Source organism: Rattus norvegicus, chromosome 19 (assembly GCF_021556685.1).
Source record: "Rattus norvegicus strain SHRSP/BbbUtx chromosome 19, alternate assembly SHRSP_T2T, whole genome shotgun sequence".
NCBI lineage: Eukaryota > Metazoa > Chordata > Mammalia > Rodentia > Muridae > Rattus > Rattus norvegicus.
In genome coordinates this window covers 14,814,075-14,837,798 of record NC_141552.1, presented here as the reverse complement: position 1 = coordinate 14,837,798, position 23,724 = coordinate 14,814,075, and the positions used below count along the sequence as shown (strand labels likewise).

The 23,724-nt window shown below is 42.5% G+C and overlaps 1 protein-coding gene across 4 annotated transcripts in view; it reads right to left on the bottom strand.

Annotated features, from left to right (window-relative positions):
* Positions 1 to 23,724, bottom strand: part of LOC147998832 (disks large homolog 5-like) — a 98,154-nt gene that overhangs the window by 2,774 nt on the left and 71,656 nt on the right. Inside the window, exons 1-6 of one of the 4 annotated variants that reach the window (XM_087595512.1) lie at positions 17,243 to 17,375; positions 16,671 to 16,738; positions 15,950 to 16,016; positions 14,670 to 14,895; positions 1,800 to 1,861; positions 580 to 739 (exon numbers count right to left, since the gene is read on the bottom strand). In XM_087595512.1, the coding sequence (XP_087451638.1) occupies positions 580 to 739; positions 1,800 to 1,861; positions 14,670 to 14,713 (266 nt within the window). In that variant the 5' untranslated portion in view covers positions 14,714 to 14,895; positions 15,950 to 16,016; positions 16,671 to 16,738; positions 17,243 to 17,375. Of the gene's footprint in view, positions 1 to 579; positions 740 to 1,799; positions 1,862 to 14,669; positions 14,896 to 15,949; positions 16,017 to 16,670; positions 16,739 to 17,242; positions 17,432 to 23,724 lie in introns of those variants that run through there. The other 3 variants (XM_087595513.1, XM_087595516.1, XM_087595517.1) reach the window with 3 other exon arrangements.

Below are 23,724 nucleotides of genomic sequence, written 5' to 3'. Positions count from 1 at the left end.
GACACAGAAACATATAAAAGTTGTGCATATGCATGCAGACCTGTGCACACACAGACACACAAACTGGGACACACCCACAAGAAAAGAAAATTAAACAGACTCAGAGAATGAGAAAGAGAGACAAATATGGAAAGAGCACAATGAGAATCATTAGAAATGTATGCACCATTACTGTCTCAGTGTTTAAGGCACACAGACAAGAAGGAACAGGCCAGAGCCTCAGGCCTTCTAGTTAAGCATGGAGATGAACAATGTGGGACCTGTTACCTAAGGGTGCTGCCATGAGATGATAGCGTTCAGTCACATTCCTAGCAAGTACAAACACTGTCCACAAACTCACAGCACCTAGAACCTTGCAAAGCTGCCACTTGTCAAGGGCTTTCCAATTGTACACTGGGAACTCATGCTCCAGTGACTTTATCCCTGAATTCTTCACTCAGATCACAAGTTCAGATTTTCAACAGGCAGAATCAGAGAGTCCATGTCCAAACTCACTCCTCAGTAAGGGTCAGGTTCTGAATCTCCTCTCTATGGGAGATGAGGTTTAGAACAAGGTCCTTTGTTTGGAGCAATGCATACCTCTTGTTCATGGATCCACCTGTCACATAAAGGAGGCGATCTGTCAGCTCATTTCTCTCCTTGGTAGTTAGCTCCAGTTCTCTATTCAGCCTCTCCTCTTCCTCGTTGTCCTGCACCTTGTTTAGGATATTTTCAGGGGATGACGTCTGTCTGCAGGCCTCTGTAGGTAGAAGAACACAAGTGAACCCGCATGGGGTGAATGCATAGAGCATACACAGACCACAGTGAGGTCTAAACAGGAGAACATGCTTGGAAGCCAGTGTCACTGCAAGAAGTTTGGTCTGTGTAAGAGGCATCCTAAGTGGATCACAGTCCCCCCACTACTATATAGAGACCAAGAGATGTAAGCAGCCAGGTGTTCCCTATGCCCGCCCACACAGGCTTACAAGTACCAGAGAGATGCCTTCTCCAGGATTATTATCAGGTACGCAGGCTACAACCTGGTTTCAGGACCCTCACCCCTCTGGTTTCAGAAGTCAGATCATCAATTCAGCATCCACAATGAATTGATTGATCAGGGAAACTCAGATATCCTACACTGTTACTCTAGTCCAATAACTTTGCATTAAAAATTCATGTAGGGGGAGGACATGGTCAACAGACTTATTAATTCCCCCTACTGAAATGACAAATGCCCCAGAAGTGCCAATAGGTTACAGGCTCTTTCTCTACCTGCTCCATATAGTTTGGCTACTGTAGAAAAATATCTGCCACACAGAACCTCTAATATATGAAGGTAAGATTGGCCCCGTCAGCCAGAGGTAGTCAGAGGAGTTCTAAGAATATAAGGTCATGGCCAGGAGCACAGTTCTCTCCCTCTTACTACTGTCAGATAGTCACTGAATTGAAAGAAGCAATGAAAGTGAAGTACATTGATGCCCTGTTTAATTCAGAAAAGTTATACCCTCCATGACTCCTGGTGGTGTTATAATATCAATTTAACATACCGAATGCACTGTAAAAGTAAAGACTAGAAGTTCACCCAATAATAGCATAGGCATTGCCATATCCTCCATGTGGTTATGGAGAAACTAATGATGTGAAAACCTTGACTTTCAGGAATTGTGATAATCATGGAATTCAATATCTGTGGAGATGTTCCAGTGGTTGTGGCCCATTGCTATAAAGGCCAGCTGAAGGCCCCCACACTCACCCCTGAGAGGAAGATCAACATACACTGCCCAGAACTTACTCCACATTCCCCATGTGTCCATCATTACCTTTAGGTTTCGTTTGCTTCACTCTAGACTCTTCTCTATCAACATCAACTCTCCCAAAGCACCTACAAAGACGGGAAAACATGTCTGTGGATATATCCTTTGGACACTAAGAGAAAAAGTAGGGAATTGGTTGTCACAACGGTACTGGTGACATCACAGGGATTCCAAGGTCTCTCTAGGAGACAATAGAATGTCCACGAAGGGTCTGCTGATGTCACGGAGAACAGACTTTGCCTCCTTGCTAATGTTCTCCCTGTACTGAGCAAAAGCTGATGGACCCTTTTCAGGGGACTTCCCTGTGGCATAGCCACTGAGCACCACATGCTTCCAAAGCCAAATTTGGCTCTAGGCAAGATTGGAAAAACCTAAGTCATTGCTATGTATCTAAATGAGTGCTTCCTCCCCAATCCCTGCACAGAAGTGTTTCATCCTACCTCAAATTCTCCTCAGTCAGCAATATTACCCATTAAAGATTACTGAGAAATCACACCAGTTCCTATAAGTAGCCAAAGAGGTCTCCTGTCTCATCATGTGCAGGTGCATGAAATCACACCCAGAAATAGCCTATAGGATAGGTGGCAATGTGGGTGTGTGTTATAGGTACAACCTGAAGCTTTGTGCTTAACATTTGACAGTTGCCACCAGATTCTTTAGGAGAAAGAATTGCATTCATTATGGTCCTGGCAACAATGTGGTGATCTGTTAGGAGAGGAAACTGAAATATTGGATCCACCAGTGAATGCACCCTCAGACTGAGTGTGGGGCTCTCCTCTTTGCACTTAAGTTACCAAAGCAGGATTGCTTACAGGCCTCTCTAAGCTATAACGTGTGATTTCATCTGAAAAATAAAATAGTCAGCAGATGTGGGGGGGGGATGCAGCCAAAGGAGTAGGAGAAGCCTAGAGACATAACTCAGTGGACAGAGTAAGAAACAAGCATCTTCACTCCTGTTTCATGGATCACCCCACAAAACACAAAAGCATGTATCGTACTAAAAAAAAAAGCCAGTTATTTTATTGAATGCATACACTAATACTGTTTACAGTATTAGTAGCAAAGCTCAGATTTTGGGGGCAGATCCATGACTTGAACTATCTTCCTGACAACATATAAATCAATCAATCAATCAATCAATCAATAAATAAATAAATAAGAAAAAAAACCACAAAAATAAAAAACACAAAAAGCACAAGCCTCTCATGTGAAGTTACAGAAGAGTGATCCAGTGGTCACTTCTGACCAGGCCATTTTAGCTATGACAGTGCATAGTGACCCTTAATTTGATGGGTCCTATATAAAGCTTTGTGCAATATTGTCATTTTAACAAACCTCATCCAGAACATACATAACAACACAGGATATGATTGCCATGTCCTTGCTGTGTATCAAGTTATTTTTCTGTGTCCTGATTGTCAGGCATATTACACCACCAATCTGAGATGGCTGGTAGACTTGGAAGAAAGTGGATATGAAAGATCCCCGTTTGATATCAGTACAGCCATTTCTTAAGCATGAGAATCTTTTAAGCTGGCCCTCGCTTAGCCCCTAGACGTTAGACAATAGACCAGAAAGTACAGAAAGCACATTCCCACCCACTCTCTAGGAAGCTGCCCGACCATAAGAACAGAGGGTATAGAACATATTTACTGCAGGGCAATTACAAGACAGGAAACATCTCTGGGAAGCTGACTGATCACTATAGAAGTGAGATGTCCTTGGTACTGAATGCAGCTGTGCTATAGGCTGACATCGCTATAGCCTTGTCCTGGGAACCCCAGAACAGAAACACCTGCCAAGACAGATATCCTTGGTCCTTGTCCTGGGAACCCCAGGATAAGAAAACATATATCACGTCAGACATCCTTCCTACTGAAATAGCTACATTGATGTGGTTACGGCCTTATCCCAGGACGAGAAACATCTGCCTAGTTATCCTTGGCACTGAAATAGCTGAGCTAATGAAACTGTGTGATCATAAATGACTGTTTAAGCTGTACATTTCTGTTGTTTGAGGCTCCTCACATCCCTCCTCGTGAGGACCGTGTCGAGCCCCAGTGCATTGGTATCCCAAAGTAAACCTCTTGTTTTTACATCAAGACTGAGTCCTGTGTGTTCATGGGGTGGTGATTGTCCTCAGGACTGGAGCGAGAGTCTCCTCTGTCTGAGGGTCCTTCAGATAAAGCTATAGTTGTGGGTTACACACCTCAATTCTCATTGGCTAATGCTGTCCTCACAGTCCTTGGAGGCCCCTTTGTAAGACTACCTGTTGGAAAGTAGAAGCAGCTTTATTTGAGCTCAAAGTGAACCTGACGAGCAACGTAGAGAACAAGATGGGGTAATTGAGAACCTGTCTAAAACCAGCACAGAAACCCACCCTTCATTCAAAGCATCATCTACCAATTCTTGAATTTTTACCATTCTCTGCCAACCAGTCTTTCATTCAGGAAAGGTAGAAAAAAACTGGAAATGATCTTTTTATTCTAAGGACCTTGATCTGTCTTTCCTTAGGTCCACGTTAAGAACAAATGAAATGGGTATCACCATCTGAACAACTTAATATCACCTACTCAGCATTTCTAGCCTAATACTGTGCCTATGGCAATCTCAAGCTTCCCTGAGTGTTGCTGCCCCAGCAAGAAGAATGAAGAACTGAGGTCAAACCCCACTTAATCTTTCAAGGGGTTAGAAGAAAGCCATCAGAGATACTGCACTTCTTTGTCCTTAGATTAAATCAAGATGATACAACGTGAATCTATTGGGATATTCAACCATACATCTTCCTCACAACCCCACCTATCTGAGTTCATTGCTTGGCAGAATTCATGCCCCACCATCCTAGATATTTCTTGATTCATTGCTGCCAAGGGCCAGGTTTCCTGAATTTTGTTTTTTGTAGAATTGGGTGTAGTCAATCATAGTTGCCCTCTGTAGGAAATGACAAATATCTATAATAACTGACCACACTGGACTTGTGTATACAAGTACAGTGGTGGAAAATTCAGCATAACTGAGGAGTGGGAAATCACCACTGTGTCCTGGCCTTTCTCTGCCCATATCACAGCTCACAGGCGGCTGGGGCAAACCTTGAGTTCCTCTGTAGAAACAGAGTGATGTTGAATGGACACTGAGCAGGCAGAGCAACACAGCTGAGGCAACTCAATTCCAGCAACAAATGCATTATGTGTTTCCCATCTTAACAGCTCCTTTTGAGGACTTGTCCCCACACCTAGCTTAAACACAGCAATTTTCATACATGCCTGCCTGCTATTTCATATTGTTGCTGTAATACGCCTCCACATCATAGATTTCAAAAAAGAAAGAAAATAAACCTGACAGTGAGAAGGGTGATGCTTGTCAACATCTAGTGTGTTGGGGGCCCAGGTATGGTCACAAATAACCAGGACACAGGGGATGCAAAGCAAAGGCAGATGCAACTGCATGCAGCTGCAAGTTTATTAACCCTTATACAGGCATGAATATGGATTACCTCACTTTCCCTTTTGGCAAGATATAATAAGATCGTTATTCCCATGATATCAGGAACGACTGAGGCAAGACTAGGCAAAGAAGTGAGACTAAGCAAAGGCTTCTCCTTAAAATATCTGTATAGCAAGTCACCCCTCTTGCTAGTATCACAATCTACTTGTCATACCCCAGAGACCATGAGAGCTGCTTCCACAAAAAACGGACACAGTACAGCATAGTGTAAGGTAAAGTGAGAAAAACATTTTCTTCTCAAGGGCAGCGTTCCAGCCCCTGCTTGCATCTCTCAGCCGTCTTTCCTTGATCCTGTCTGGGAAGTGTATCTCAATGATTCCTCAATTTCTCTCTTTGTCCTTTTGTTTTAAAAGTAACACTTTCTATAACATAGCTAATTGTCCTTGAAGGGGTTTAATCACGCAAAAAGAAAGCAATATAATATATAATGTATGCAACCTTTAATGAGTGTATCTATTTTCTTAGGGGTATTATTCAGATACCTTCCCAGATCTGGATTTAACTTTGATAATTGTTATCTGTCTACAAAATCAACAATATCGAATGAATATTCCAGTTTTCTGGCGTAAAGTCCTCGGGAGTAAGAACTAATGATTTTGGAATTTGCTCGGTGTCTATTGTTATGTCCCTCATTTCATTTCTGATTTTTAATTCATGTATTGTCTCTCTTGTGCATTGTTAGTTTGAGGAAGGGGTTGTCTCTCTTGTGGATCTTCTCAAAAAAAAAAAAAAGAGGAAGAAAAGAAAAAGACAGCTCTTGCTTTCCTTGACTTTGTATTTTTCTCTTTGTTTCTAAAGGCTTGATTTCAACCCTGAGTTTACTCCTTTCATCAGATCCTACCAGACTCTCTATGGGATGAGGCTTTGCCTCACTTGGTAACAGCAGCATGGAAAAAATGAAGCTTCTGCTGATCTCTGTTGTGGTGTTGCACATCACAATCTCACCGAAAACCATGCATAGCCTGGTTTTAGGCTCTATTAAAGCAGCCCAGTATTTCAGTGTTACCTGCAAGGTGCCATGGAACGGTAGTAACATAATTCTGCATGCACATCGACAGGTTTCTCCACGGTCTTCTGGGTCATTTGATAATAATTTATAGTGAGTTCATGGATGAACACACACACACACACACACACACACACACACACTTTACTGACATGGTGCATATTCTTTGCACACCAAAAATAAAGTGAGCGTTACTGAAAATGCACCAATAATGGAATCGAAGGAGGGAGCTGTGGGGAAGCTGGGGCTTAGAGTTACTTAAAAGACCCGATGCAGATTCTCCTTCTATTGGAGGAGAAACTTGATAGACAATGGGGATCTTTATTTTCTTTCTCTAGAGCACACAGGACTAGGGTGGCAGCGAGGGCTTTGAGTGTGTTTGGCAAGTACTGTAGCACTGAATTAAATCCAAGGGCTGGAACCCTATTAATCATCTACAACAATTACAGGGCAGGCTGGATGACGACACTCAGCTGACATTGTGGACATCTCAAGACAGTCACTGGACAATGGCTGACACACTTGTCTGAAGACTGGAAATGTTTCTCGATCTTGGAGAGGAAAGAAGGACCCTCCAACTACACTGTCCTCTAAGGAAGTTTATTCAAGTGACGGATGACAGGGACTGTTTTGTCTCACGTCACACATGTCAGTAGAAAATATCCTAGGTATTGGATGCCGCTGTTAGCATTAACAGAACAAAGCCCATAGTGTTGGGAAGGATAATAAATTATGAGTAGGATTAGAAAACCCCAAGCCTCTTCCAGGTTCTAGGAGAGCAAAAAAAAAAAAAAATACCACGAAATACGGCATTAATGTGATAGTTTGGTTAAATCTAGTTACTAGTTTCTATTGTGATACCTATTGTCAGTGCCTGTGCCGACAGTGTGTGAATATTGGGTGTAGGTTTGTGGGGTTGAAAGAAAACACGTACAGGGGTCACCCCTTTTTAGCGAGTGCCACCAAGGCTTTACTGAGATCTCCTTATATACCAGAGGCAAAAGCCGTGGAAAATCAACAAGGCAGGTGAAAATCCCCAAACAGGAAAATAGGACAAGTCTGTGTGGTGAAAGTTCCAGCCCAATCAGGGGCATAAACAGCTTCTTAAAAACAAGAAGCAGGAAAGCTCAGTGGGGAGGAAGGGTGCCATGGAAAATCCCAGCCCCAAATCAGGGGCTAAGAGCAGCTGTCAAAGGTGTAAACAATTTCTTCCTATAGCAGGCTGAAAGGCTCAGCGAGGGGGGAGGGAAACACCAAGGTAGGGCCCAACAGGAGCCTTCAATGGTGGCTCTAATGTTTCACTTTCCTCTGCCAACTGGCCTGCACACTGTTTCTAGCACCATAATGATTTCAAGTCTTCCTCCTAAGGAATTTTGTGGCAACCGTTGAATGCTAAGCACAAGGCTTCATGAGTGTTCCCCTAACACACACCCATGTTGCAACCTTCCATGCAGGCTATTTCTTGATGTGATTTCAAGCACCTGTACATAATAAGACAGGAGAACATTTTGAGTGCATATTCAAACTGGTATTATTTCTCAGGAATTTTTAATGGCTAATATTGGTGAAGAAGGATAATTTGAGTTAGGATGAGACATTTTTGGGCAGGATTTGGAAGGAAACATTCATTTAGATGCATAGGAATTACTAAGGTTTTTATAATCAAGCCTAGAGGAAAATTTGGCTTTGGAAGCAGGAGGTGTTCAGTGGCTCTGCCCCGGGAAAGTCTCCTGGAAAGGGCACCTCAGCTTATGCTCAGTACAGGGAGAACATTAGCAGGGAGGCAAAGTCTGCTCCCCATGACATCTGCTGTCCCTTCTTGGACATTCTATTGTCTCCTAGAGAGTTCTGGCATCCTCTGCTATGTCACCAATGTTGTAGTGACAACCAGTGCCCTAGTTTCTCTCAGTCCGAGTCTGGCAGATACATCCTAAGACATGTTTTCCAGTCTTAGAAGTGTTTTGGGAGGGAGGATGTCGATTGTGGAGAGACTAGGGTGAAGGAGTCTGACCTTTCGTCTCAAGGAAATGATGGACAAAGAAAGTGGTTCTGGGAATGTGGAGTAAGTTCTGGGCAGTGTCTTTTGAGCTTTCTGTGGAGGTGGGGTGGGGGGAGGGATGGTGGGCGTCCTGCAAGCTTAAGCTGACCTTTCTAGCAATTGGCCACAACAACTGGAGCATCTGCAAAGGAATTGAATTTCAATGAATATCACAATTCCTGAAAGTCATGGATTTCAGAACATTAATTTTCCTATCCCCAAAGAAAGGATATGGTAAGGCCAATGCTACTATTCTGTGAACTTCTGGCCTTTACTTTTAAAGTTGATTTGTGGCTTGTTTTTTGTTTGTTTATTTATTTATTTAGTGGGTAATATTATTTATTGCCAAAGTCAAACATCTGTGTTACATCCTGGGACCCACATGACAGAAGGAGAGAAATGGCTCCTGAAAGTTGTTTGGTCATGTACTGCACACACACACACACACACACACACACACACACACACACACACAGACACTCACACTCATACACACACAAACTTTTACGCAATAGTAATTTTTCTTAGAGTCTGATATAATTGGTTCTAATACAAAGACAGCCTGAGTGTAGTTACTATATGATTAAATAGTACTCATGCTCTCAGGAACAGAGTTTAAAGTTTATAGGTACCTAATAAACTTGCATTGGGACATATAAAGAACATTTAAATGTTCAGCAGAAATACAAAGAACAACTAATTTAATTTGTTAAAAGTGAAAGCTTATACAATTCTGAAGGTTTTTATGCTGGTTTTATTATACATGTAACTATGAAAAGAAAACATACATACTTGATCAATGAAATGAGGAAGAGTGATTTAATGAACAGAAAAATGGATGGTACTTCAAAATTTCCATGATTACATATTATCTATTTAATTCCCTCCACAACAGCAAGAAACGGACATTATTATTTATGCGACATTACAGATACATAAACCGAGAAAATATTGTTTGGCCTGATTTTCTGAGCTTCCTTAAAGGTTTAGTTAATTGACAGAACTGTCCTTTAAAATTAGGGTCCATATTCTTCTGTTTTAAATGTGTGACACTTTTATCTTTTTTTCTCCATCTTTATTAAATTGGGTATTTCTTATTTATATTTCAATTGTTATTACCTTTCTGGGTTTCCAGGCAAACATCCCCCTTACCCCTCCCCCTCCCCTTCTCTATTGGTGTCCCCTCCCCATCCTCCTCCCATTACCACCCTCCCCCCAACAATCCCTTTCACTGGGGGTTCAGTCTTGGCAGGACCAAGGGCTTCCCTTTTATTTCTAGTGGGTGCTGCTCTCCCTGCTCCGTGGGAAGTGGATGGGGGAAGGCCCGGGCCTGAGCTGAGTTGGAACTGGGGTAGAAAGGCATAGGGCCTCCTAGGTGAGAATGCCAAACCACCACTGCTGCTGCAGCCACCATGGAGAAGCCCTTGTTCCTGCTGCAGGGAGGAGAGTCTGGTGCCCACAAGATGGCTGAAGGGGAGCTGAGAGTGGACAGCTTCATCACCCGCCTGCTGGAGGTATGAGGATATCGTCCGGGAAAAATTGTGCAGATGACTGAAGCAGAAGTCCAAGGGCTGTGTATCACGTCTTGTGAAATCTTTCTTAGCCAGCCAACAGCTGTGAACACAGGTTTCTTTTGGAGAGCAGGCCTGTGCAGACCCAGAACCCAGGTGGGACAGTTCAAGCTACCCTTTTTCCATGGCCAATCTCAGATCATATTCAGAAAGTATTTCTTGGGCTAAAGAGATGGCTTAGTGGTTAAGAGCACTGACTGCTCTTCCAGAGGTCCTGAGTTCAAATCCCAGCAACCACATGATGGCTCACAACCATCTGTAATGAGATATGATGCCCTCTTCTGGTGTGTCTAAAGACAGTCACGGTGTACTTGTATATAATAAATAAATAAATAAATAAATAAATCTTAAAAAAAAAGAGTATTTCTTCCAGGTGATGGATTTCCAATTTATGGAATTGAACTAACTTACTCATGGTGGAAGTGACACAGAGAGTTAAAGTACAGAAGGAATAATCCAGAATGTCCACCAACAGTTGCTGTCACACCAGGACTTTTAAAAGCACAGCTGCTAGAGAAGCAATGTAGTCTTTGGTTATTCTCAAGCTTAGGTCTTCTAGTCATTATAAGCTGACCATGACACAAAAAGAGTCATCTATATCAAAATAGAGAATAGTAACTAGATTCACACCACACTATCACATCACTACTGTATTTGAGGTTCTCAGTTAATATCTAAGAACCTGGAAGAGGCCTGGGTCTTGCTACACATACTCATAATTTATGTCCCCATTGTCAACTGAGATTCTTCATGCAGCCTGGGGTCAAGGAGGTCATCCCACAAAGCACAAAACACCCATCTCAGATAAACATGTATGGTTTATTGAATCCAAAACATCCATGAATTTCAGGACACAATTAAATGTTGAAACCTAAGGATAATAGATAGAGAAGAGAATTAAGATTTCTAGTTCATAGATCCAGTAAACACCTTCAACAAATCATAGCAGCAAACTTCCATAAGGTAAAGAAAGAAAAGGCCATAAAGGTACAACAAGCCTACAGAACATCAAACTAATTGTACCAGAAAAATTCCTCCATTCACATAATAATTAAAACGCTAAATGCACAGATCAAGAAAGAACATTAAAAGGGGTAAGGTATAAATATCTAGTAACAAATAAATTCAGATGTATCTGAATTACACCAGACTTCTCAACAGAGATTCTAAAAGTCAGAAAATCTTGGGCAGATGTACTGCAGACACAGGCTCCTATATCCAGCATAATCCTCAATCACCATAAAAGGAGGAACCAGGATATTTCATGACAAAACCAAATTTAAACAATTCTTTTCTGTAAGAAAGCACAACAGAGGCTAACAGGACGAAAACTCCAAGACAATAAACTGAACTATACCCAAGAAAAACTAAGAAATTAATCTTCTCTCAATAATTTAAAAAAAGAGAAGCACACAAACATAATTTCACCTATAACCAGAAAAAGAAGAGAATGCAGCAATCATTGGCTTTAATATCTGAACAGATCTTCTTTCCCTAATCCCCAAGCTCCCAGGGGCCAAACTGCCAGCCAAAGTGTATGCAAGGATGCTCTATGGTTCAAGGTGAGGCCTGTAGCCCCACCAAAGGCAGATCCTAGAGGTGTGAGGTGGGGATGGATATGTGTGGGTGGGGGAGCACTGTCACATAGGCAAAGCTGAGCAGAAATGGGATGTAAATTTGATGAGGGGAGTGTGGAAAGCAGGACAATAGTTGAAATGTAAATAAATAAAATAACCGATTAATAAAAAATAGCCAAAAATAAAATAACAAGTAAAAAGGTAAATGAAAATTAAACCAAACCAACCAACCAAACAAACAAAAATCCCTGAAGTGGATTGGCCTAATTCTGCTTGTATTTTAATGCTAATTTGTGGAACTCAGGACTGGTTAACCCCAAATAACTGACCCTGTTCCCAGTTAACTGTGATTATAAAGAAGCCAACAGCCAACAGCTGCACAGCAGAGAGATGGGGGAGGGGAGTTTCTGAGGGCTTTGCTAGAGAGGAACATGAGGAGGGAAGAAGGAAGAAGAAGCTGCCAAAGAATAAAGGAAGAACGTGTGTGATGGAGAGGAGAGAGGAAGAGGACAGCAGCCATGGTTAAGGGAGAGGAGAGCCTGGTCCTGAGGGCTGTCCAAGTGCAACAAAGAGCAGCCAAGATGCTACACAGTCAGTAAGAGTTGAGCGTTATTGTTTGGAAAGTAGATCTCCTACCATGGAGGGCAGGCAGCTGCACAGCTACTGTGCTTACTAATGCACACTAAAATAAATTTAACAAAATATGTATAACCAGTAAGACAGCTCTGTAGAGGATCCTAAAAGGAATACTTTAGTTTGAAGGGAAGGACAAAATACCAGAGAACACAGGGGATAAATTAATAAAACTAGGAAAGTTAATCAAAGAAGACTGTGAAAACCACAAAAATTAACAAAATGACAAAATTTAATGCATAGGTTTAAATAATAATTACATATCACTAAACTCAATATCTAGGGTGGTGGGGCATGAATTCTGCCATGGTCTGAACTCAGAAAGGTGGGGTTGGGAGAAACATGTCTGGTTAAATAGTCCACCCACATTGTGTCAATGTGATTTAATCTAAGGACAAAGAAGTGGAGCATCTCTCATGGCTTTCTTCTAACCCCTTGAAAGGATCACTGGGGTGTGGCCTCAGTACTTCATACTTCTTGCTAGGTCAGCGAAACTCAGGGAAGCTTGAGATTGTCATAGCACAGTGTTAGGCTAGATATACTGAGTAGATGATACTAAGTTGTTCAGATGGTGATACACATTTGCATGTGTTCTTAATGTGGACCTAAGGAAAGAGAGATCAAGGTCCTTAGAATAGAAGGAACATTCCCAGTCCTTTTCTACCATTCCAGACTGAAAGGCTGGTAGGGAGAAAGTGGTAAATAATAAAGAATTAATAGATGATGCTTTGAATGAAGGGTTGGTTTTTGTGCTGGTTTTAGACAGGGTCTCACGTATCCCATGGTGCCCTCTCCCTGGCTGGCCCGGTTCACTTTGAAGTCAGTGCTTCCATTTCCAATAGATAGTCTTACAAGAGGGGCCTCCGAGGTCTCTGAGGACAGCATTAGCCATTGACAGTTGAGGTGTGCAACCCACAACTATAGTTTTTGCCACTTTGTTCCATGTCTACCAGCTATTTCAGATTGTTGCTGTTCTATGCCTGACAATCAAGGACACAGAAAAATAACCTGATAGAGAGCAAGGACATGGTGATCACATCCTTGCCTCTGCTGTATGTTCTGGATGAGGTTTGTTAAAATTCCAATATTACAAAAAGCTTTATATAGGGCCCATCACATTAAGGGTCACTATGTACTGTTTCATCTAAAATGGCCTAATCAGAACTGACCGCCAGACAACACTTCCTGCGAAGTTCCTATGAGAAGCTTAAGTTTTTTGTGTTTTTTCTTCTTCCTTCCTTCCTTCCTTCCTTCCTTCCTTCCTTCCTTCCTTTCTTTCTTTCCTTCTTTCTTTCTTTCCTTCTTTCTTTCTTTCTCTCTCTCTCTTTCTTTCTTTCTTTCTTTCTTTCTTTCTTTCTTTCTTTCTTTCTTTCTTTCTTTCTTTGCTTTATAGGTTTAGAGGAATGTATTTTGGGCCACGGACCTGCCCCTAGTATCTTAGCTATGGATGTGATCAATCAGTGTTAGTGTATGCATTCAATAAAATGTCCATTTTTGACTAAGGTAGATGCTTCTCTGTTTTGTGGGGTGACCCATTGTCAATGTGTAGTGAGTTGGGGCCCTGGGTATGGTCACATACCCCCAGGACACAGGGGGTGCAGAGCAAAGGCATAAGAAACTGCATGCAGTTGCGAGCTTTATTAATCCTTATTAAGCTAAGAATATGCATTACTACAATTTTCATTGTGTCAAGATACCATAAGATCATTATTCCCAGGATACCAGGAACAATGAGGGAAGATTAAACAAAGAAAGACGAATAAATGAAAGCTTCTTCTAAAAATATTCATATAACAAATAACCTCTCTTATTATAATCAAAATATACTCACCATTACCAAGAGAGCGTTAGAACCACTTCCATAGAAACGGGACACAGCAGAACATATTTTAAGGCCAAGTGAGAAAAACATTTTCTTCTCCAGGGCGGCATTCCAGCCCCTACTTGAATCTGTCACCAGGCCTTTCTTGACCCTGCCTGGGAGCTGCATCTCTATGTCTTAACAATTCCTTCTTTTTTCTTTTGTTTTAAAGTAACACTTTACATAACATAGCTAAAGGTCCTTGTAGTGGTTTAGTCAGGTAAAAATAAAGCAACATAATACATAATGTACATAAGATTATGGCAAAACTAGCTCCTCTCATGCTATGGAAAATCCTTTGAAGCCAAGCCTTGGGATCTAATCCTGTCAATTGATCAGCCAATAATTTCGCTATTTCCATAGGAGTAGTATCTTCTAGCTGTTTACCAAAAGACATTCGAACATCATATTTCAAGGCATTAATTACTTTTGAAGCACTTTCATTACCCTCTAAATAGGCTTGAATTAACTTCCAATCATGTTCTGTGTCATTATCCATATATTTACTAACAGAAAAGTAGTAGGATTTCATCATGATAAGCAATATAAGCCCGATAACTGGCATTGGCCGCAGCAGAAGAAACCATGAGTAAAACACACATTGCTAAGAATAAGTGCTCAGTAGTAAAGGACTTTCCTGAAGGAGACAAAATTATTCCTTTCAGTGCTTAATCGCTTCACCTTACCCCATATAGGTAATAGGGTTGTCACTGCACGGATCCTTATCCATTGTTGTTTGTGGACACTAAGAGAAGCCAGGGCCTCAGTAATGGAGGACACCTCCTCATCTCCTGAGAACATCCATCAGGAGAAAATGTAGCTGGTTTAACTGGATTCCTTTGAGGGTAGGGAGCAGTTCTTATTATTCTGTGCTTGGATCCATCTCCCGGGTAACCAGAATAGTCTCCCATCCTGTAATGAGACAAAACCCTCTCCCCTACATACAATGATGTCCCTTCCTGCCATTCAGCATCCCGGGCAATTTTTATCCATACTGTCTGTTCCATGCCTTCTGGGGGGAAGTTCAACAAAGTGTCTATCGGCTCTTGATATAACTTCACCTTGTGGTAAATTAAGAAAATTAATAACGTATAATGCTTGTGCCAATATAGCTCTGGGACTGGTCTGCAAACTCCATTCAGGTTGCATAAGGCCATCTCTTTTCCCCCTTTTTAATTTTATAATTTGTCATTATATGGTGTGGTGAATTCTTTCAACAAAAGCTTGTCCTTGTGTATTGTGTTCTGTACCAGTAATATGTACAATATGATATCGTTGACAAAATTGTTTATATTGATAAGAAATATATGTTGGTCCATTATCAATTTTAATTTTAGAAGGCAGTCCCATAACAGCAAAAGTTTCCAATAGATGCTGTATAACATGAGCAGTGCGTACTCCTGGCAATGGTGTAGCCCACACAAATTTTGAAAAATTATCTATGCTTACATCTATATGTGAAAGGTGACCAAACTCAGAAATATGGGTTATATCGATCTGACATGATGTATTAAGTTGCATCCTTCTGGGATTAATTTGAGATGGAACATATTTTATACATGAAGACTAACACGTAGGACAATTAGCAATAATTTGTTTGGCTTGAGAATAGGGAAGCTTATATTTAATATGTAAATATCCTGTATTGGCATGATTATGACTGTGTTCTTCTGGGGTAGCAAAGGCCACTAATTGATCTACCATATGATTGCCAAGTGTTAAAGATTCTGGAAATTTTGAATGTGATCTAGTGTGTGTAATGAATATTCTAGAGTTTCATAATAACAATAGTCCTTTAATATGTGAGAATAACATTTAATATCGGCTTAGATGTAGAAACAACAGCAGTCGCAATATTCTGTACTACTCCTACAACATAAGCGGACTCAGCTATAATATTTTTACATCATGAGTAAAATCCTGGAATACATTAATTACCGCTAATAATTCATTTTGTTGTACTGACCCAAAAGAAGATTCTTGTTCCCAAAATTAATCTTTGGTCCAATAAGCCATCTTGGTGTTAGAGCCATCTGTAAACACAGTAAAGGCTGATGGTAATGGATCAACAAAATTAGTGTATTTATCAAATTTTTTTTTGTTTTTTAAAGCAATCCCACAATTTACTATAGGGAGGATGAAATTCAATATTTCCAGTGTAAGAAATCATGGCTAATTGAAAAACCTCAGACATCTGCATTAAATATTCCACTTTATCTTTGCTAAATGGGAAAACAATAGCAGCACAATCATATCCCCACAGAGTAACAGATCTTTGTATGCCTTGCTGAATACTTAAAGAAATTTGTTCCTCATAATTTGTTAATGTATGGTTAAAGTTTTATTTAATATAAACCCATTCTAAAGGCAACTCATCCTGACTGAAAGTGCCGGTAGGATATTCAAGAGTATTTAAACATATAATTTAATAACTCTATCTGGATCAATACATGCCAAATATGCATCTTTCCATTTTCAGAAAAGATACCCTTGCATGCCTTCATATAAGCATTAATATCCCCAGCCTCCTTTATAGGTAATAATGCTCTCCTGTACTCTTCATTAGCATTTTCAAAAGCAAGCATTTGCAGCAGTTGTCCTCCAGCTTCCTCTCCTACCATTGTTCTTTCCAATGTTAATTTTAATATACATAAAAACTTAATACATGGTTCATAGAAAGCTACTACCTTTTTCAACCAACCAGTATCATCCTTTATAATAAGTCGGTTGGGCCACACCTTGAATCGATGCCGGCCTAATTATAGGAAAAGAAAAAGCAGGTGAATTTGTCATCATCATCCTGTGAATCTAAAGGTCAACATGCTATCCTCGGGAAACGACTTAGAAAAACCTGCTTCAGGCAGTGGTGCAGAGTGCAAAACTTTTACTTTCGTTTTGTCTTAATGAAGCTCTAGCTTCTTGTTCTGTATTCGTTATTACCCTGTCTGCATTCATGGCCTTGAACACAGTAAAAATTACAGCCCAAAGAGACCAGAAATTGGAATCTTTTTGCCCTGCCTAACAGCCTTTTTCACCTTAACTTTCACTTTGACCCAGATATCAGAATCCCTGGAACCCTCGTCAGGGAACCATGGAGTTTCCTCAAGCTGTCTCTAAACACTTTTCTAAACCAGACTGATAGACATGAATTCCCTGCACTCTTAAAGATGCTTAAGCATAGCGAGATGAAGAGAAGATTTATCTTGTCCCATTTCCTTGTAATAAAATGTACTTACCTTATCTGACTGTCCAGACTTACCTTCAGGGACCCTGTTCCAGTGCCATAGGTCAACGTCTAGGGTGTTGGGAGCCCTGTGTCCGGTCGCATTCCTTTCTGTGTTTCCCGATGCTCAGTGGCCATGCCACTCCAGCATGCTTTGAAATGAACCAGTCCGCAACCACCACCACCACCACCACCACCACCACCACTACCACCACCACCACCAGCAGCAGCACCACCACCAATTTGGTTTTGTAAATAAAGTTTTATTGACATCGCCATCCTCAGCATTTACATCCTGTTCAGTGCTGCTTCTGGCTGCAGCTGCAGGGCTTAGGAGCCACAGAGCCCTTTAGACTCCCAGAGCTGAGAGCATTGACCTTTTGCCTTGTTTGTGAAAGAGGTGACTGACCCCTGTGCTCGAGGTGGCCTTTCCGTGCCCCTTAACCCATAGCATACGTCTCTGTGCCATCCTCTCCCTTTGCTGTGGTGTGCACTTCCTGGTACATTTCCGTTAGCTCTTGACATTTCCAGAGCATTGGGTCTTGCAAATTGAATTTGCATGGCACCAGGAATAGACCTGATAGTAGGGTGTGGGACACTCCCTATGGGGACCCTGCCCAGGGGCATAAGCTTACTTTTCCAGTCAACTCCTTGAACAGTGAGCCTTTGTGGGACAAGGTACTTCACGACATGACTTGACCTCTCTGCAGTGCACCCAATCCCTGCTTGGCTCAGATGTCCCCCAGAGAGGTTGTGTGAGTGTCCCCAGTAGAGGCAGCACTCTGTGTGGTGGCATTGACATGGCATCCAGGAAAGTCAAAACCAGAGAGGCATGTCGGGCAGTTGGAAGCAGATGTCTGCGTCCTTGGGGAGAAGGATGGACTAGACACTCCTGCAGGGGGTGAGCTGAGAAGCACTTCCTTGGCTTTTTCACAACCATACATCCTGCATGCCATGCTGTGTACCCATGCTGAGCTGAAGCCCCAGGCTTTGAGTCTCCCACAGCTGCTGTGTCCTGGGGCCAGAGTAGGATTAAGCAGACTTCAGCAGGAGAAAGGTGAAAACCCTGGTTGCGGGGTGGGGATGGCACAGTCATAACACACCTGCGCATGAGGCCCCTGACTTAGAGCCGTATAGCAGCTGTGACAAGCCAGCTCTGGTGACACTCATCTGCAATCTCAGCCCATGGGGGGTAGAGGCAGTAGGATCAGTTGTTTAATTATCCTTTGCTACACGGCAGGTTCGAGTCCAGCCTGGGCAACTTTGTCTATGAAAATAAGACAAAATGAGGTCTTGACTCTGAGCATCACAGTCTGTACCTGGCACAGTTGCCCCACCCAGGTAAGAAACCCCTCTGTCCAGAGGCCATAACTGCAGGAGACCCCTGGCCAAGTGTCTATACAGCGCCCTGTTTGACTGGACTGTGCTGAGGACCAACCACGCTCTCCTCAACAGGAAGGACATGGGAGAGGCTGTTTCTGTGAGATTCCGGGCCCTGAGACGGCCAAGAATAAACCCTGTCCTTGGGAAAGCCATGGAGACTGGGAACCCACAGGATCTCTGCAAACACCAGGGCTGGCAGAGGACTCTGATCCTCTACAGCAGCTGCTCTCAATCTGTGGGTTCTACATCAGCGCTCCTGCACATCAGACATTTACATTACAGTTCCTCACAGTAACAAAGTTACACTCATGAAGTAGCTCTCCAATAAGTTTATGTTGGGATGACAACGACATGAGGAACTGAAATAAAGAGTCACAGTGTTAGGAAGGGTAAGAACCGCCATTCTATAGGAACCCAGGCATCTGCACTCGGTGTCTGGAAGTGTGATAGGCTAGACTTCACCCTCAACGATGCCAGCATGTGGGCACCAAGCCCAGGTTCCACCCCAATGCTTACTGGATATGTGCAGGCCTGGTTCCATCAAGAAGTAATAAAGGAACCCTTGGCAAAAAAACACTGGGTACCAAACTGGTCAGGAAAACACAGCCCCTCTGCTGCAACTCCTCTCAGGAGGGCTAGTCTTTCCAGGAGACCCTGGCTATAACCACACCTTGTCTCCCAGTGCTTGCCCATTGGTGTCTTGGCCATATTCAGATTTGAGGACTTTGAACAGAATAGCTTCCAGCAGATTTGCATCAATGAATCCAACAAGTAGTTGCAGTTCTACTTCACCCAGCGCATCTTCAAGCTGGAGCAGGTGAGAGTGGACACCTATTCCCCAGCCCAGCCCAGCCCAGCCATCACCCTGAATGTCAGCTGTGTCCCTCAGTATCAGCAGGATGGGGCCTGGGCACCGTAGGTTCCCCAGGACCTAAAGCTATGTCCTTGAACTCAGTGCCATGCTCAGCCCTTCCAGCCTCTTTCAACCCTTCTGGAAGCTCAACTGCTCCTGCAGCAAGGCAGCAGTGTGCACATTCTGTCACGTCATTTGTGTGTGTCTACAGGAGGTCAGAGCCTGTCCCCTCTGTTCCTTTCTTTTGCTGTATTTGCCTTTCTGAGGAGGCAGCACCCACAGGTATGGGAGGCAACCACATGCATATTCTGCAGCCATGTCTGATTCCTCTGAGGCTCAGTCCCACTTACACACCTACCCTCCAACCTCCCCACTCCATGTCACCCCTGGGGCTCTGTAAACCTTCCTGCTTTCTGTCTTTATATAACTGGTGACACTGCAGCCCTCAGTGGTGTCATACAGTGTTAGTTTGTCTTTGCACTGCCTGGAGGTCTGACTTAGGAGAATGGCTACCATTCTCATTCCTGTTCAAGGATCAGAATCTGAATCCTATGTAAGGCTGAATAATATTCCAGCACATGGCTGGGCCATGTTGAATTCACACAGTCACCTATGGATTTTATGTTTTGGCTTGTAAACACACACATATAAGACTCAAGTGACACCCAAGTGGAGAATTGCTGGAGTCCTCCATGGCTTTCTGAACTGTCTGAGAGACCATCCTGTCCACAGTGTATAGGGCACCATCTACTCATAGCTCACACAGCATGAGAATATTAGTGAGGGTTAACCTGGCTTCTCTGTCTCCTACTTTCTGCCACACTAGCCCTAGCATCTTTCTGTATTGCAGTGAATGTTTAGAACCCAGGAGGATGGCAGCTTCCTTGCTCAAATATAGCAAGTTCCTCCTTGCCTGCTTTGAGACTGAGTCTCATGCAGCCCAGGCTGGCTTTGATCTCACCATTAGTTACGATGGCCATGAACTCCTGGTTCTCATGCCTCAGACGTCTCTGAGCGCTGGGTGACAGGTATGCACCACTCTTAAGTCCTGCCACTGGGACAAGAGTGAGCAGAGCCAGCTCTGAAGCACACACTTTGCTGGTGTCAGGGATGACTGACTTATGATCCTGTCTTCCTTGCCCATGGCCCTTCTCCTTGGTGCATGCCATCCTTCCTCCCTGTGACTCATGGGGGACACCAAGCCTGAGGATGTCAGGAAGAAGTTTACTTACTTCACTGGGTTGGAGGCTGTTAGGTTCCTGCGTCAGTAGGTGCGATTCAAGCTAGAAGGTTTGTGGCATGAGAAACTGGAACAGAACTGGAATGGCAGGAACAATCGTCGCCTGGCTCTGAGAAGACCAGGTGGGCAGAAACTCATCGTTGGGCAGGTAGTGAGCTCAAGACCAGGCTGGGCATTGCTCAGTGCACGTGAACAGGTGTGCTTACATGGACATGTGTTTCCCCCACATGGTCACCACTTATCCAGGCACGGTGAATACTCCAAGGAGCTTTTTATGATTTAACATTGTGTGTGTTTGTGTGTCCATACATACATATACACACATACATTCGTACATAAACACGAATACACGTACCTGAAAACACATGCATATACATGACTATACACATTCATGCTCATGCACAGATATATACACACCTACATGCATACACACATACATACACACACATACACACATACACACATACATGCATACACACATACACATATACATACACACATACACACACATACAATACATATACACACATACAAATACACCTATACACACATATAGACAGACATATACACACATATACATATACACGTATACACATACATGCATACACACATTCATATCCACACGTACATACAGACATATACATATATACTCACATACATGTAAGCACATGAGTGGAAGCCAGAGGACAGCTTGTCCCTTGGTTCTCTCCTTTTTACCACGTGGGTCCTGGGGATTGAGTCAAGCTCATCAGACTTGACAGCAAGCACCTTTAACTGTAGAGCCCTCTCATTGGCTGCCAGTTGCCTCTTTCCACAAATTCTATCCATGGTGGAATGTTTACAGTTGTTATTCTCATGATTCCTTCAGCAATAGCGCAGACATCATTTACACTGCATTAGGAGTTATAATTCATGTAGATGTCAGGAGAGCTGGAGGCGTGGATCAAGAAGAGAGCCCACTTTCAATGTCATTATGTGGTATTGCCTTAGGCCCTTTTATACACTCCCCTGGCTTTGTCTGAGTATATGTTTGAGGTCTCTCTATGACTGTGCAAAGAAGTAAGAGATAGGGCTGGGCCACAAAATAGGAAAGTACTTGTTCATCCAAAAACAAAAACAAAAAACAAACAAACAAACAAAAATAGCTCTAGGGTTAAATATTGGTGCTAGTCCTGAACTACACAGCCAGAAGGTATTTTTCTAAGTAAATAACACAATATTGGGGATGACAATATGATCAAATATCCTACAACATAAGTTTGCAATGTTACCTACATTTTATAAATCAAGTCTGACCACCGTTTTGGTTGTTTCCAATCCTGTCTGAGTGCATCATCACGGGAATCCCAAGGAAAATCAGAAATGGGTTCTTGAAGCTGTTGCACAGGGCCAGTATAGACCTAAATACCACAGAGGAAACCTTGATTCTTATCACAAGGGATCATTCACCATCCCTCTTGTCACATAACTTATGACAAGAGGTCACCTTTCCTAAACTTAGCCTTTTTCCCGAGTGCTGCAGAAGGGAAGACCTGGTGTCAAGGGGTCTGGATTCAAACCACAGGACACTGAATTCATTTAAATAGGTGTAGTTTATTAATGCACACACCAATACAGTTCAACCAGAGCAACAGCTCACAACTGTGTACTGGACATTGCTAGGCCCCGCTCATTGCAAAATCCACATGGGCTGGTGCACAAGTGTTGGAAATGCTTCGGTCTGTGGGCCCTGACTCAGGCCATTTTACACATAATTGTTCCTATTTTCCTTGAATCTATTGGGTCCTATGTGAAGAATACACTTGGCGAACTTGTTAAGATTAACAAACCTCATAACATACAGAACATAACAGGGTATGTGACCAGCACCACACAGTTCAACGTCAGAGTTTTTTGTTCTTTGTTAGTGTTTTTCTTGGCATCCATGATGTGGAGGCGTATTACAGAGCAATAGGAAAGAGCTGGCTGCTGTGTAACAAATTCACTGCTATTAAGGTAGGTATGGGGGCAAGACCTCAGCAATAGCCCTTAAGATCGGAAGGAGATGATGTGTTTAATAACTGAAAGGAGCTGCCTCAGCTGTGTTTCTCTGCCTGCTCAGTGCCCATTCAACATCACTCTGTCCCTGAAGAGGAACTCAAGGTCTGCCCCCAGCTGCCTGTGAGCCAGGAAGAGGCACAGAAAGGCAAGGCCACAGCACTGGTTTCCAATCCCTCAGTAATGCTGGATTTCCAATAATGTACTTGTATACACAAATACACTGTGGTAAGTTGCAATAGATACTAATCATTTCTCACATAGGGCAGCAGTTGATTGCCTACAACTAATTCTGTTAAAAAAAAAGAAACCTGGCTCTTGTAGAAATATATAAAGAAATATCTAGGATGGTGGGGGATGAATTCTGCCATGGACTGAACTCGTGGAAGTGGGGTTGGGAGAAAGATGCTGGTTAAATAGCCCACCAGGTTCACATTGTGTCAACTTGATTTAATCTAAGGACAAAGAAGTGGAGTATCTCTGATGGCTTTCTTCTAGTCCCTTTAAAGCATCACTGGGGTTTGAACTCAGAACTTCACACTTCTTGATGGGGCAACTACACTCAAGGAAGCTTAAGACTGTCATAGGCACAGTATTATGCTATATATACAGAGTAGATAATACTAAGATGTTCAGATGGTGATGTCCATTTGTATGCACTCTTAATGTGGACCTAAAAAAAGAGAGATCAAGGTCCTTAGAATAGAAAGATCACTTCCAGTTGTTTTCTACCATTCCAAACAGAACGACTGGTAGGGAGAGAATGGTAAATAATCGAGAATTCGTAGATGATGCTTTGAATGAAGTGTGGATTTCTGTGCTGGTTTAAAACAGGGTCTCAAGTATCACATGTTGCCCTCTACCTGGCTGGCCAGGATCACCTTGAGCTCAGATAAACCTCCTTTCAGTTTGAAATAATTAGGCTTAAAAGAGTGGCCTCCAAGGACTGTGCACACAGCATTAGCCTTTCACAGTTGAGGTGTGTAACCCACAACTATAGTTTTA